At 34.7% G+C, this 16,123-nt stretch overlaps 1 protein-coding gene across 1 annotated transcript in view; it reads left to right on the top strand.

The window, feature by feature from the left end:
• Positions 1–16,123, top strand: part of arhgef28a (Rho guanine nucleotide exchange factor (GEF) 28a) — a 124,481-nt gene that overhangs the window by 75,788 nt on the left and 32,570 nt on the right. The window contains exons 17-30 of the mRNA XM_056458065.1: positions 2,016–2,139; positions 4,134–4,269; positions 4,470–4,525; positions 4,735–4,795; positions 4,917–5,049; positions 6,336–6,454; positions 8,291–8,431; positions 8,527–8,777; positions 10,690–10,815; positions 10,929–11,046; positions 11,131–11,382; positions 11,525–11,601; positions 13,315–13,493; positions 13,579–13,670. Coding sequence (XP_056314040.1) covers positions 2,016–2,139; positions 4,134–4,269; positions 4,470–4,525; positions 4,735–4,795; positions 4,917–5,049; positions 6,336–6,454; positions 8,291–8,431; positions 8,527–8,777; positions 10,690–10,815; positions 10,929–11,046; positions 11,131–11,382; positions 11,525–11,601; positions 13,315–13,493; positions 13,579–13,670 — 1,865 coding nt within the window. The remainder of the gene's footprint in view (positions 1–2,015; positions 2,140–4,133; positions 4,270–4,469; positions 4,526–4,734; positions 4,796–4,916; positions 5,050–6,335; positions 6,455–8,290; positions 8,432–8,526; positions 8,778–10,689; positions 10,816–10,928; positions 11,047–11,130; positions 11,383–11,524; positions 11,602–13,314; positions 13,494–13,578; positions 13,671–16,123) is intronic.

The following is a 16,123-nucleotide window of genomic DNA, read 5'->3' as shown; positions in this document are numbered from 1 at the left end:
GTGATGTTTACTGTGATAATTTTATAATCAGTGATGGTCATTTATATATACAGTTGAAGTCAGAATTATTAGGCCCCCTTTGATTTTTTTCTTTTTTTTCTTTTCTTTTTTTTGATATTTCCCAAATGATGTTTATCAGAGCATAGAAATTTTCACAGTATGTCTGATAATATTTTTTCTTCTGGAGAAACTCTTATTTGTTTTATTTAGGCTAGAATAAAAGCAGTTTTTAATTTTTTAAACACAATTTTAAGGTCAAAATTATTAGCCCCTTTAAGCTATTTTTTTCGATAGTCTTCAGAACAAACCATCATTATACAATAACATTACCCTAATCTGCCTAGCTAACCTAATTAACCTAGTTAAGCCTTTAAATGTCACTTTAAGCTGTATAGAAGTGTCTTGCAAAATATCTAGTCAAATATTATTTACTGTCATCATGGTCAAAGATAAAATAAATCAGTTATTAGAGATGAGTTATTAAAACTATTATGTTTAGAAATGTGTTAAGGAAATCTTCTCTCCGTTAAACAGAAATTGGGGAAAAAAATAAACAAGGGGGCTAATAATTCAGGGGAGCTAATAATTCTGACTTCAACTCTATATATGATGGATGGTCATAGAATTTCTAAAATATTATTGAATTTAAAGAGATCTATTCCAGAAATTTAAAGTTAGGGACTTCAGTATTCAAAAGCAAGCAATATTGGTGATATTTGTTAGGTGCCTATTAATTTATATATATATATATATTCATGTTAACTTATGTTCCATTTAAGTTTCACTCACTTTTCTTATTTTATGGTTTGGCTGTTTATTTCAGTGCCATTTTATTCTTTTTTTACTCGTCAACTGGCAGCCATGTAAGTCAAATGCGCCCACCAAGCTGTACCTTTTATCTAAGAAAACATGCTACAAAATGTCAAGCGCTTCGGCTACAAAATGACCATTTCAGAGACTGGGTTTTAGAATGAACGCTCTTGTTTCAATGAATTTCTTCAAAACCTGATGTAAATTATCTAATGTTGCTCTCATAATGGCTATTAAATTCATGAGAAATTAAATTTTTTCACATGTTAAGGCACAAAAGTATCTTGTTTAACTATTTATTATGGAAGTTCAGCTTTTTAGTTAGTGAAGGTCAGGTAATGTCACATTGGGCTTAGAGTGGGAGCTTTGTATATTCATTGAGAGACGACAATAACAAAAAAAACAATAACAAACAACAACAACAAAAAAAACCTCAGTGTTTTAAGCCAACACACATGTAATATCTGCTTATCCACATATGCATCACAGAAGTAAAGACGTCCAGTTATCATTGTAGTGAAAAGATAATAGAAAAGATTAAACTGATCAAACATGGACACAAAAACACATGCTTTTTAGAATATATAGTTTATCTGTGCTCTTCCAGTCGTCCCGGGTATTTTTTATAAGAATAAAGTATATATTTTTATTGCTAAAGTATATTTATTGATTAGCTATATGCATTGCTAATCAACGTAGCTTTTATCACTGTATAGTACTATCAAATAGTATGTTTTTTTTCTCATTTTGTGATATGAAACCATGACAGTTGGTGTATACAGAATATTTTTTTTTATTGTTATCATCAATGGAAGAATGTTTACTGGTATTTCACAACTGCAAGGTATCGCCCATCCCTAGTTCTCGACACTAAAATTTGTAATAACCTTTTTGTCTTTCACAACTCACCCCCCACCAAGCTGAAATGTCCAATCAGGAATGTGTGTAATGCAGAAAATGCCCGCACCGATCAGGTGGAATGTCCTAGTTGTGGCACAGAGGGTGATGACTAATTATTAATTTTCTTGTAGCCTGGAAAAGAATGCATGACTTGGCTTAAAACAAATGCATTAATGAAACCACCCAGGCGCTGAATCGTGGTCTGAGTGAAAGCTGTGTTTTCATTAACACTCACTGGACAGGCATGTGTTTGCGGTGATGATGAGCACAGTGTGATTTATTAGATGTGGGCTTGTGTGTTCCAGGATTGAGGAAGAGGAATGGGATAAATATATCATCCCTTCCAAAACAGAGTCAGAGAAGTACAAAGTCAGCCGCACGTTCAGCTTCATAAAGAGCCGAATGTATAGCACTCGCAACAAAAACAAGGTAAATATTGCATACAGTTCATGAGTAATATATTATATATATAATATGAGTATTATAGAAGAAGATGTACAATACAATACAATATTTATTTATAAAACACATTTAAAAACAACCAAGGTTGACCAAAGTGCTGTACATAGGAGAGCTAAAGACAGAGAAGTAGACTATAAACGAAACATTTAACAAATAAAAGCAATAAAACAGAGATCAAGGAGTATTAAAAGCAAGAGGAAATAAATAGGTCTTTGAAACAGACTTAAACACAGAAATGGAGGGGGAAAGTCTAATATGAATTGGTAGAGTGTTCCAGAGTTTAGGACCAGCAACAGCAAACGCTCGATCACCTCGTTTTTTAAGGCGTGTTCTGGGCACGGTAAGTAACTTGAGATCATAAGATCTCAATGATCGAGATGGGGTATATGGACAAAGCAAGTCAGTAAGGTACTGAGGAGCAAGATTATTGACGGCTTTGTAAACGAATAAGATTTTAAACTCAATTCTGTATTTAATGGGTAACCAGTGAAGTGCAGCTAAGATTGGAGTTACCGACTCATACGTGTGGGTGCCAGAGAGTAGTCTAGAGTAGTCTAAGATGTAAGGATGTTATAGTAATGTTTTTAATGGTATAAACGTTTTCTGTTTTATTTTTAAACTGTTTTCATCATCAAAGTCAGCTTTATTGTCAATTCAACCACATGTACAGGACATACAGAGAATTGAAATTGCGTTACTCTCAGTCCTTAGGTGCCTAACATACTAATACAAAAGTAGAGTTTTAAAAAGAAATTACAATAAATACAATTACACATAAAATATAATCTAAAAATATAAGTAAAAATTGTAAAAAGGAAAAAAGCAGCCACATTTTAATCTTTACAATTTTTACTTTAAATGTCACTTTAAGCTGTATAGAAGTGTCTTGAAAAATATCTAGTCCAATATTATTTACTGTCACCATGGCAAAGATAAAATAAATCAGTTATTAGAAATGATTTAATAAAGCTATTATGTTTAGAAATGTGTTAAAAATCTTCTCTCCGTTAAACAGAAAATAGGGGAAAAAATAAACAAGGGGCTAATAATTCTGACTTTAACTGTATTTAATTCCTATGTACTTACTTTTAACAATATTCACAGTTTAAAAATGTTTAAAGACATTGTAATAAGTAAATGTAAGCAATATAAATATTGTTGCCTTGAAAGACAAATCAATCATCAATAAGTGAAGCTTTTCATCGACTTTCAGCTTTTTTTTTTTTTAGCTTTTTTTAACACATGCTTAGACGTAATATTTTTAATAATTAATTTCTAATAACAATTAGAATTTCTTTTCCAATTTCTTTTGTTTTTGCCATAATGACAGTACATAACTTTTTTTTTTTTTTTTTTTTGGAAGATACTAATAATCAACTAAAAGTGCAGTTTAAAGGCTTAATTAGTTTAATATGGATACCTAGGCAAGTTAGATTAATTATGAAAAAAAAACTAATATTGACCTTAAAGTCATATATATATTTAAATTAAACTACTTTCATTCCAGCAAACCTAAAATAAATAAAACGGTTTAATCTTTTCTATAAAAGTCTCCAGAAAAAAGTAAATACTGTCAAAAATGTCCTTGCTTTGTTAAATGTCACTTGCAAATAAAAAAAATTTAAATTCTCAGCAGAGCCAAAGATTTTTTAAAATATTTTTGTAAAATAATTTAGTTTTTTTCACACACAATGCCTCCTTTAATAGGAAGGATGAAAAAGAAATGGTAAAGACCAAAAACAGCCAGAGGAGTCTATTAATCATTAAACCTTCTTTCGGATGTAACTCTTTTACTAACAGAAAGCTCTCCCGTGGCTTTTTTTTTGCTACACAAACATGCCGACTGTAGACTAACGTCACAAGCAGAAATTATTGATGAAAATGTGGGGTTTAGCATGGAGTCGTGGCAGATGGTGTTGAGGACTGTCAGTGATCTGATGGCTTTCCCCTGGTTTTTCAAGGGGAAAGGAAAAGAGAGAGAGACCAAAGACAAGCAGGTCAACGGACACCAGTTCACAGCGGGATCTGTCCTGGGGTCAACACTCTGTGAGATCTGCACCAAGCCAGCTTCAGGGAAAGAGGTTCTCCATTGCATGTGTAAGTTACCAACAAAATTCTGAAAAAATTGTAAAAGGTGTAATGTGTTTATGGCCGTCTTGCGGACTCATTTATTAAAATTTTGTGGTAAAACTTTGAAAACCTTTTTGAAAGTGGTAGATATGAATGTGTTTAATTAATTTAAATGTTTTATTCATATTGTTTTTTTGAAATTTGTTTATTTTTTTCTTTCATCCTAGACTGTGCGGTGAGTGTCCATAAGGGCTGTAAGGACTCATCTACGCCATGCCTGAAGGTAGACTTTTTTTCTCCCTCTGAAACAACATTAAAGCCTGATAGATTGCCTGGGTTTAATATTTAAACACTGCTAAATACACGTTTGCCCATGTTTGGTCAGACACAAAGAGCAGAGTATCTAAGATGAGCCCTATTTTTACAATATACAATGCTGGCAATCGGTCTAATAAACTATTAACAGTATATTAACAACACTTTCCTTTGCAGAAACCTCAAGACAAATATTCTGTGATGACAGTTAAAAGCAAGACAGCCTCCCTCCCTCAAAGTGAGTATTTCATGTATAAAATAATATATAGAAGGTAATCAGTCAGTTTTTTTTTACCTCCCAAGGTTGTTTACATGTAAACTCATCTCTTTGTTTTGGTCTTTTTTCATGCTGTATTTAGATTTTACAGTGCGTGAGAATTCCTCATCGTCCTCTCAGATCTCTACCTCTGCTTCTCTTCCTGTGATGACATCACGAGACTCGGCTCCTCTTTCTTGTCCTCTGTCCAGAAGTGTGCCCATAACCACGGAAAGGTCCGAAATGCTTACTTCATGGTAACATTTAACCAGAATAAAGATGCATGAATCATACACATTAATCATCCAAATGCTGTGATGTTCTCAATCTCAAATATACTACTAAGCAAATCTGCATATTAGACTTTGTATACACACAGAATTTTTAGATTTGTTTTTGCTGATTGGATCACATGTGGACAACACCTAATGCAGGCGTAAATGATTGAATGGTTTGAACTTGTACACTTTAGACCACAGATGCCCAAAGTATGGTCTGCGGGCCAAAGTTGGCCTATGGTAACCTTTGATTTGGCCCACCATCCCATCTAAATAGAGAGGGATGTGGTTGGGGCGAATGCCTTTGACAGAGATTGTTATTTATATATGAATGTAACCCTTTGTTTCTTTGTTTTATTGCTGAGTTGCAAAAAAGCCAACTGAAATGAAATGTTTCAATTAAATGTTGTAAATGAAGCAGACCTTAAAATGTAAGAAATATCACTTGACAAAAAACGATGCACAAGAACATCAGAGAGAAAAAATCAAGACAAAGGTAGGTGCAGGTCGACTAGTGTTTTTAGCAGAACTCCATTGCGGTATAAATGAGATTATGTTTTTACTGTAATAATAAGTTTATTATAAAATGTTAAATATGACTGCATTAGTTAATACATTACAATTTAAATTCATTAAATTAAATAAATTAAAATTAAATTAAAAATTTTAAATATTATTGAATAAATTAGGAAATAACCAATGTCAAATTCAATGTTGTACGATGTTATACGTTCGGTTTGGTATATATTTGGCCCACATCCCTCAATCAAGTTTGGTTTTTGGCCCTTTATAAGAAAAAAGTTTGGGCACTCTTGCTTTAGATCATTTGCAGCTATGGTCCACCTCTTGACCTCATTTTTAGACATTTTGTTCCTAAACATTGTAAAATGTAAAAATAAGATAGCCAGATGAGATTTGAACTTGTGAGGTTGATTTTTAAGTCAACAAACTGCAGAAAAAAAGATTTTCTCTAATCAGTTCTTCTGCTCTTATTGTTTTTTTGTTGTTGTCCACTTTCACATTCATATGTGCTAAAAAAGCTAATTTGGCAATATTAAAGCAACATTAAAACACATAGAAAACACACACAAGCAACTTAATATCAAGAAAGTAGACAAAAGAAGTGAATTAAAAGAGCTGGTGTAAATGGACATACATTTCATTTGTCTGCCTGTGATCTTATTGAAAAAAGACATAAAGGTACCGTCATGTTTTAATAAATAATCTTGATACTTCTCTATTAGGCTTAGCGAGAGCCCAGAAGCTGATAGTGATTCTCCTCTTTGGAGGAACCACATCCAATCAGAGGAGATCCTCCAAACCATGGAGTCCTCAACATCCACAGACTCGTCCATCATTGAAGGTAAAACAGCTGGATATTTGATGTAATAACTGGTGAAAGTGGGTACCGCAGTGGGTAGCGCTGTCGCCTCACAGCAAGAAGGTCACTGGTTCCAGCCTGGGTTGGGTCAGTTGGCATTTCTGTGTGGAGTTTGCATGTTCTCCCCGTGTTGGCGTTGGTTTCCTCCAGGTGCTCCGGATTCCCCCACAAGTCCAAAGACATGCGCTATAGGTGAATTGGGTAAGCTAAATTGACTGTGGTGTATGTGTGTGAATGGGAGTGTATGGGTGTTTCCAAATGATGGGTTGCAGCAGGAAGGATATCTGCTGCGTAAAACATATGCAGGATAAGTTGGCGATTCTTTCCACTGTGGCGACCCCAGATTAACAAAGAGACTATGCCGAAATGAAAACGAACGAATGAATGAACTGGTGAAAGCTTATCAGAACATAAACAAGGTTTCTGAAGGTCTTTTAAAACAGTCCATCTACAGTTATAAAAATCTTTCTTAGTGTTTTTGTTACAAACATTTACACATTCTTAAATCAAGATGTATTTACCTGAGATACAGTTGTCTGTTGGGGTATGATGATGTGTTTTTGAGCTGAATTAGGTTGATTTATCTGACTGTCTTGGCACATATTTGTGTTTGTTTTAACCTTACATTTAAATTTTAGTGATTTTCTCTGAAAACAAAACATCTCATCTTTTTGTTTCCAGTTTACATTTCATTTGACAATCGCAGTTTTTCCTGAATCGCAGACACAATTTTTATTTTACTTAATCTTGCAGCCCTACTGTGAGGGGAAAATACTAATTAATATTACCACCAAAAGACAAGGCTGCGATGAATTAAAGGTTAAAGTTCATTTTCACAACAATACCACACTATAGCCCCAACCTTGTGCCGTGTTCCTGTCAGGGCCGGTTGTTATTGGAGGAAGGTTAATCAGCAACCATGGATGCTTTCTATTTTGACTTTATAAGGTAAAATTAAAGAAAGCCATGGTGTCTGTTCATACGCTGTATCAAATCTACATAACTTGATCAGCCATAATCCCGTAATGGTGATGTGTGTTCAGTTTCTGGCATGCAGAGGAGGGGTTTGGTCAATGTTTTATTCAGCGACTCATTGAGCTAATAAGGTCAAAATAAACGCATATTATACTTTTTCCCCCAAAATATTTTATTGGGTTTTGTTCAGAACAAAATATAGAGAAAATACTAATACTAACTACTAACTAATACTGAAATATTGAAACATCAAGAATAAAACAAATAATTTAATAAAATGTGAAAATAAATACATTAACAAATGACAAAAATAATAATACATAATTAAAAATAAATAAATAATAACAATGTTCAATACACAATTTTCTACATTGTATTTCACAGATTTTTTTTAGTGGGTTGTTATCTTTTGCTGGTTTAAGTTTGTTAATTCTTCTGCTGGTATTATGTAAGACATCTGAACAATACAATAGATGCCAACAAGCCTTTGAAGCCTTCTTTAATCCACTAGCTACATTATGGTTGCATATAGTAATTTATTAACACATATGTCAACTATTGTTGGGGACTCCAAAAACCGAAATATGAACATTTCACAATCAACAATTAAAAAAAAATGTCTTTGAGATTTATATATTATTCTACTCTAATTTAATTCCATTGCAATGTATGTGCTGTAATTAGTTGGGTTTTGCTCATTTGGATTAACAACATTTCAAAATTACTTTCAAATAGGTTTGTTATCTGTACAGTTGTATACCTATGAAAAATACATATGCATTTAGCCTCAATAGCCAAAGGTAAACATTTTTATTTACTTTTGTCCGTGTTCCTTCTCTACAGACTCGGTGGATTCCCCTCTACAGATTGAGCTGCTGATGAATGCTGTTGATTTGGAGGCCGAGTCATGGAGTTTAGCTGTGGAGGCCCAGTTCTGTAGGATGCAAGAAAAACGCATCATCAAGAGACAGGATGTGATTTACGGTCAGTGTTTCTCATTAAAAAACATTCTGTGCAATTGCATCCTGTTCATAGCTGGTCTTCATCATTTTTCTGACGGTGCTTTTGTGCTCCTGCAGAGTTCATGCAGACCGAGCTCCATCATGTGCAGACACTCATGGTGATGGCAGAGGTCTTCAGGAGGGGAATGCGGGATGAAGTGGGTCTGGATGCAGAGACCATTGGCCGGATTTTTCCTTGCTTAGATGAGCTGCTTCTCCTCCATCGTGATTTCCTGTCAGCGATGAGGGAACGACGGCAAAGCTGCGTCCAGAACAACAGCAGCAAAAACTTCCTCATCCACCGTGTGGGTGATATTTTTCTGCAACAGGTACATCAGTTTAAGTAATTGTAAATATTTCTGTGTGAGTACATGATTCAGATTCAATCATATCAGGATCTCATTAGTTAACACTGGTTAATGTATTAAATAGCATTTACCAACAATGCATAATACACACGTTACAGTATTTTAAAATTATTGTAAAGTTGGTTAACAAAAATTTCAACAGTTCATTCTCTGTTCAGGTCTATTAAATATAATTACTCTAACAGATGCATATGTGTTAGTAAATAATCAAATTAACAAAGGTTAAGATTTTTATTGTTGGTTGCCAAAAAATACTATTCATAAATACACTACATTACAAAATTATTGTTGTCGATCCCAATTATGAGAAGATAATTTGGAAAAGTGGCAGAAGGTAGATTTTTCAGATGAATCATCTGTTGAACTGCATCCCAATCATCACAAATACTGTAGTAGACCTATTGGAACCTGTATGGACCCAAGATTCTCACAGAAATCTGTCAAGTTTGTTGAAGGAAAAATCATGGTTTGGGGTTACATTCAGTATGGGGGCGTGCGAGAGATCTGCAGGGATGGTGACATGGCAACATCAAGACATTTGTGCTGCCCATTACATTACATTACAAACCACAGTAGAGGGCAAGTTCTTCAGCAGGATAGCACTCCTTCTCATACTTCAGCCTCCACATCTAACCCATGTGCCAACTAACCCAGCCAAGACTCGAACCAGCGACCTACTTGCTGTGAGGCGATTGTGTTACCCACTGCACCACTGTGATGCCCTATTATTATTATTATCATTTATTCATTCATTCATTCATTTTCTTTTTGGCTTAGCCCCTTTATTAAGAACATGCAAACTACACATAGAAATGCCAACTAACCCAGCCGAGACTCGAACCAGCGACCTACTTAATAATAATATTATTATTGGGCGACGCGGTGGCGCAGTAAGTAGTGCTGTCGCCTCACAGCAAGAAGGTCGCTGGTTCGAGCCTCGGCTGGGTCAGTTGGCATTTCTGTGTGAAGTTTGCATGTTCTCCCCGCGTTCGCATGGGTTTCCTCCGGGTGCTCCGATTTTCCCCAGAAGTCCAAAGACATGGGGCACAGGTGAATTGGGCAGGCTAAATTGTCCGTAGTGTACGTGTGTGAATGAGAGTGTATGAGTGTTGCCCAGTGATGGGTTGTGGCTGGAAGGGTAACATATGCTGGATAAGTTGGTGGTTCATTCTGCTGTGGTGACCCCTGATTAATAAAGAGACAATGCCGAAAAGAACAAGAATGAATTATTATTATTATCATCAGTGTATTAACATTTTTAATTTAGTAAAGTTTTATTTTTTTAATAATAATAAGTCTAGATAAGAATGAATAATTATTATAAACCATTTTTAGCATGTGAACGTGCAGTTTCAAATGCATATTAATTGTGGCTTGCAGCACTTGTAGTGAGCGTTGGTGATTATAATAGTTCACCAATAGTGGTGAACTGAGCCTCTCTAAAATAATAAAATGTTATCATGACCCTATTACAGGTACATAGCCCTATTATCATAAGCTGCTGATTTGAAAGGTCACAGTGAAACATGCACATCAGATTACAAATTTGCATAATAACAATGCCATTACTGTACCTTTTGATCATCACGATAAACCATATTGTGTTCAGAGGTACTTTCAGAATAAAACAAGATACCTGCCAACTGGTAACACTATAGCTTGTATTGTGTGTACTTGTTATTGGCATGCTCTACATTTCACATTCATTTTCGACCCTTAAGGCTTATATGGAGACTAAGTAAAAAACAAAAGATTCTATATGTAATTATACTGTGTTCAGTAACAGATCTGCCTGTTAGCTTGTTTGTCCATGCTAATAAATCACCAATGTGATGTTAAAAACATCTCCAATGTGTGTTCGTGTTGATTTCAGTTCTCCCAGGAGAATGCAGAGAAGATGAAGCAGGTGTATGGAGAGTTTTGCAGTCATCACACAGAAGCGGTCAGTTACTTCAAAGAGCTTCAGCAGCAGAACAAGAGATTTCAGCTCTTCATCAAAGTGAGAGACCGATCAACCATTACTTAATCAGTCCAAGATTAAAGTACAGTATAATAGATGTTTTTGGCAGCACTGAAATTCATTTAACCAATCGCATCTTTTCGGCTTTACAGCAACAGAGTAGCAACTCGCTGGTGAAGAGGCGAGAGATCCCAGCATGTATTTTGTTAGTGACGCAGCGAATTACAAAATACCCCGTCCTCCTAGAGAGAATACTGCAGTACACCGAGGGTAATTTTTCCTTAATGTACAATACATACACATAAAATCACAACTATGCTGGACACATTAGATTAGACAGTTTCTTTTCTTCAGATGGCACAGAAGAGCACTCGGACCTCTCTCGAGCTCTAGTCCTGATTCGAGAGCTGATTTCCGCTGTGGACCAGTACGTGAGTCAGTATGAGCAGAACCAGAAGCTGAGTGAAGTCTTGGGCCGCATGGAGAACAAATGCTCCACCAAACTGAAGACCGGCTGCACTTTCCGCAAGCAGGACATCACCAGCGGCAGGGCTCTGCTGCACCAGGGCCCGCTGCTCTGGAAGACGGCCACAGGAAGGCTGAAAGGTCAGACAGTTCATTGACCGATGAAATATGCACAACACTTAATACAATATTTAACATGAAAGTTATTGTGGATAGATCACCATTAATGATCTAGCAAATGAGATAGATCTGACTGCATTATATGATTTCTGATCTTCCACAGATGTTCTGGCGTTTTTGCTCTCTGATTCACTGGTGTTCCTTCAGGAGAAAGATCAGAAATACATTTTTGCTACTGTGGTTGGTTTCTGGATTTACTATGTTTTTATCAATGTAATCATACATAAGAGTTCAAATGTTTGGGTCTGTAAGATATTTATGTTGACTTGAGAAAGCCAACATACTGTAATACTACTCTGTCCTTGAATACAAATGTATCTCCTCCTAGACCTTTCATGCTGCAAGGCCCAAATTTGGTCAAAATGTGCCTTCTGCATTCAAGATTGCTGCTATATCTCAGATTTATCGTTTTTGAATAAAAAAAGTTAAATTACATTTATATTACATTACATTTTATTACAAATATTACATTTTAATGATCCGGGCATATCAAAAAATTCTATAAGCCCAAAATTTGGCCAAAAGCTGTGTTCTGCATTAGATTTTATTGCTATATCTTTTCAGGTTTATCAGACTTATAGTTTTCCAATAAATAGTTGTTAAGCATTATTTTTCTCAAAATATGGTAAGCCATAAAACTCCATGATTTAAACTCCATATTTTTTTACTGATAAGGCAAGCCATTTTTGCATGTATCACTTATTAAGCATTATATTTTCAATAAAATGTGGCGAGACATTTTACATAATTTCCAAGTCCAGTTTTTGACTGTCATAAAGACATCAGGGTTGATTTATATCACTAATATTGGCAAGAGGCTTTGATGTATCATCATTAAGCTGTCAATTGTCCCCATAGCATTAAAACTGGCTAACCTAGCAACCATTTAAAAACAGCAATATCTCTACATCAGAACATCATAGGGACCTGGGTAATGGCTCGTCTTAAAATGCCTTACAATGCCTTCAGACCTTACAATGTCTTAATTCTACAAAAAATATTGTGTTGTAGGTCTTAAATCTTTTTTTTTTTTTTTTTGATGGGTCTTAATGTTCCTTTGTTCATGTATAGCTACCCAAATCTGGCCATTAACACCCATACAATCACCAACAATCCATCTCAATAAAACTTAACTTTTTATTTACAAACAGCATTTAGTTACTTTCCTTACAGTAACATTTGGCTCAAAGTTCTCTATTTATTTACTGCTGAAGATACTGACCTGACCTATATATTTCTTATTATTGAATTATTATTAATGTATTATTAAATATATTCGATTATAATCATTTTTTAAATTTTTTTTTAAAAATAAAAATGGCTTAAAGTCTTACATTTAACTTGGTGAGACCTGCAGAAACCCTGTTAATCAAACATGCAGTAAAAAAAGATATGTTAAGAAGTTGGATTCAAATTGAATTTTCTGTTTTCACCATGCCTTAACCTTAACCAAGTATATAATAAAAACAGTAGTATTTTCAAATGTTTATATTTAAGTAACATTTTCAGCATAATTTCTCATGTTTTCAGGGTCATGTGATCTATCAGAAATAATTCAAATATGATAATTTCATGCCCAAGAAACATTTCTTCTTATTATAAATGTAGAACACAGTTGTGCTGCCTAAATACTTTAGTTTTATCCATGAGACACGTTTTCAGTTTTTCTTGATAAATGTTCAGGACCAGCATTTATAAACATTTAATGATAAAAATCAAGTAACATTATGGTGTAGAGCATGTCACTTTTGATCAATTTAATGCATTAATGCTGAATCAAAGGATTAATTTTCTCAAAAACATTTGACCCGAAATATTGTGAAACTATATAAAGTGTAAATATTTGTATGCATTTGTTCAGAATTACATTTTTCGTCTTGCTGTATTTGTCAGGACCAGAAGCCTCCAGTGATCTCTCTGCAGAAACTAATTGTGCGTGAGGTGGCCAATGAAGAGAGAGGCATGTTTCTGATCAGCGCATCTTCAGCCGGGCCTGAGATGTACGAGGTGCACGCAGCCTCTAAAGATGAACGCAACGCCTGGATGAGACTCATCAGAGAGGCCGTGGAGAAGTGTGTAATGATGAGGCATGTTGTTGCACAGAAGCTGAGAAGAGCCAAGTGTGTTCTAATTTTAAACTCTGTTTGTTTCGTGAAGTTGCCCTGAAGAGGAGGATGAAACTACAAGTGAGTCAGAAGAGGAAAGGAGAGTCACAGAAGCAAAGGTCCAAAAGATCCACCGGCTGCAAGGTAAAAAAAAAGCCTACCAGCTGTGCTGATGAATTCAGGGAGGTTCATAATGGATGAAATGTATAACTTATCATAACTTATTATGGTATCGGTACATTAACATTGCCATTAATCTCAGTTTATGTTAAATTACTTAGCTAGTACAGGCCAAAACTTTGGATTTGCAGGAAAATTAAGTTCTGACAAAAGCTGATTGGCTAATAAAGAATGTACACAGTCCCTATACTACTGCTTTAAAGTGTTGGTTCATACATTTATAAGTCCACTTCATGCTATTAAAATAATTTATTACTGGTAAAACATTTTAATAATTTATCCAGTAAATAGATATGGAAAAGAAAATGTGCATAAACTATGATGGAAACACTAACTTTAGCTAATAAGTAAATGTCTTGATGATCCTTGTGTCTGTGATTTTTGTCTCAAGATATGATTTAATAATAATAATAATGATACATTTTATTTCTTTTTTTACTTTTCTAAAAGCCAAAGTGCTTACAAGACATTAAAAAAAACAACAAAGCACAATAAAACAATAAAGAATACAGTAAAAACACAGTAAGAATAGAAAAGATATCACAAATTAAAAACAGTCCTAAAAAGATGAGTTTTAGGTAGCTTCTTAAATCTGTCCAAGGAAGGAAGTAAGTAAGTAAGTAATTAATGTGTATTTATATAGCGCATTTATTGTGTATAGTCACACACCCAAAGCACTTTACAATCATGAGGGGGTCTGTCCACACCACCACCAGTGTGCAGCATCCACTTGGATGGTGCGACGGCAGCCACAGGTCAATGGCGCCAGTGCGCTCACCACAACAGCTATTGGTAGAGTGGTGAGACAGTGATACAGCTGATTCGGTGGATGGGGATGATTGGGAGGCCATGATCGGTAAGGGCCAATGGAGGGAATTTGGCCAGGACACAGGGGTTACACCCCTACTCTTTTTACGAGAAGTGCCAAGGGATTTGTAATGACCACAGAATGTCAGGACCTCGGTTTAAAGTCTCATCCGAAAAACGGAACCAGCATTCCTAATGTTTGTGGGAAGAGCATTTCAAAGTTTGGGTGCACGGTAAGAGAGTGCCTTACCTCCTGTGGTGCTGAGTTTACAATGAGGCTGAAACAGCGTAGGACCTGAGGCAGAGCGTAGACAGATCTGTTTGGATTACTTTACTAACCAGTGGACTGATCTCAAATGCTGTTTTAATAATTCTGCAAACATCCTAATGAAAGCCGACCATTAAAATGATTTTATATACAGTAGTTACTTCCTTGAACTCTTACACAATCATTTTTCTCAAGCATCAAGCAAAAAATACAAAATAACATGAGTCACTGTTTATTGTGCTCTCTACTGCACTGAGGCACAACTTATTTACAGTGCTATGGGGGAAAAAGGAGCTGAAGTGGGTTTCCCACTTGCATAAATACAGTGCTCAGCATATATAAGTACACCCCTCACAAATCTAACTTTTAAATTAATATTTTTAATAGGAAGCTATACAATATTATATTTGTGCATATACATTAGATTAGTCAGTACTGAAGCCAAATCTGGAGCTAATCTAACAAAATAACTTACAATAACAGTCCAAAAACTACTACACCCAAATTTATATGTTATAGAAAAATATTAAATACAAATTTAAAAAAAGAGGAAAAGTCAAGAGGAGCAAAAAAATTTCTTTTTTTTTTTTTCAAATTTTGTAGGTTTTAATTTTTTTTTCCAATATTTGAATTTAATTGTATTATCTTTCAATTTTAAATATGTTTGGTGACTTAAATAATATTTAAATAAATATATCTGTTTAATAAATCAGTTTTGCTTAAATGCACCAAAATACATTGCCTATATTCACTGAGAAATGGAGACAAATGTTAATTTTCAAAATGCGATGTATTCAATTATCCCGAGCACTCTTTGTGCATTTTTATTATTTATTATTTTCATGATTTTAATATCATTTCAGCAGATGAGTTAAATTGCTCTATTGGTAAGGATTCCAATAATTTAGATTGACTGAGATAGTCAAGTATTTTTCAATGATGTGCATCTGCATAAATTCTGATAAATTACAAGCAAATAAAAATGAATAAATAGTGCTTTATGGTTTCTGGAAAGTCAAACAGTATTCAAGTACAAAAATCAAATGTAAAATAACATGGTCATCTTTGTATAAAAATGTTAAAAAATGACATTTAATAACATCTTTATCTTTTAATCTTGAATAAAATCATTCATTCATTCATTTTATTTTCAGCTTAGTCCCTTTATTAATCTGGGGTCGCCACAGCGGAATGAATCGCCAACTTAACAAGCATATGTTTTACGCAGCGGATGCCTTTCCAGTTGCAACCTATCTCTGGGAAACATCCATACACACTCATACACTACGGACAATTTAGCCTACCCAATTCACCTGTACTGCATGTCTTTGGACTGTGTGGG

The sequence above is a fragment of the Danio aesculapii genome, chromosome 5, assembly GCF_903798145.1.
Source record: "Danio aesculapii chromosome 5, fDanAes4.1, whole genome shotgun sequence".
Lineage (NCBI taxonomy): Eukaryota > Metazoa > Chordata > Actinopteri > Cypriniformes > Danionidae > Danio > Danio aesculapii.
Note: the sequence above shows the minus strand (reverse complement) of the source record. Positions and strands in the feature narration are given on the sequence as shown.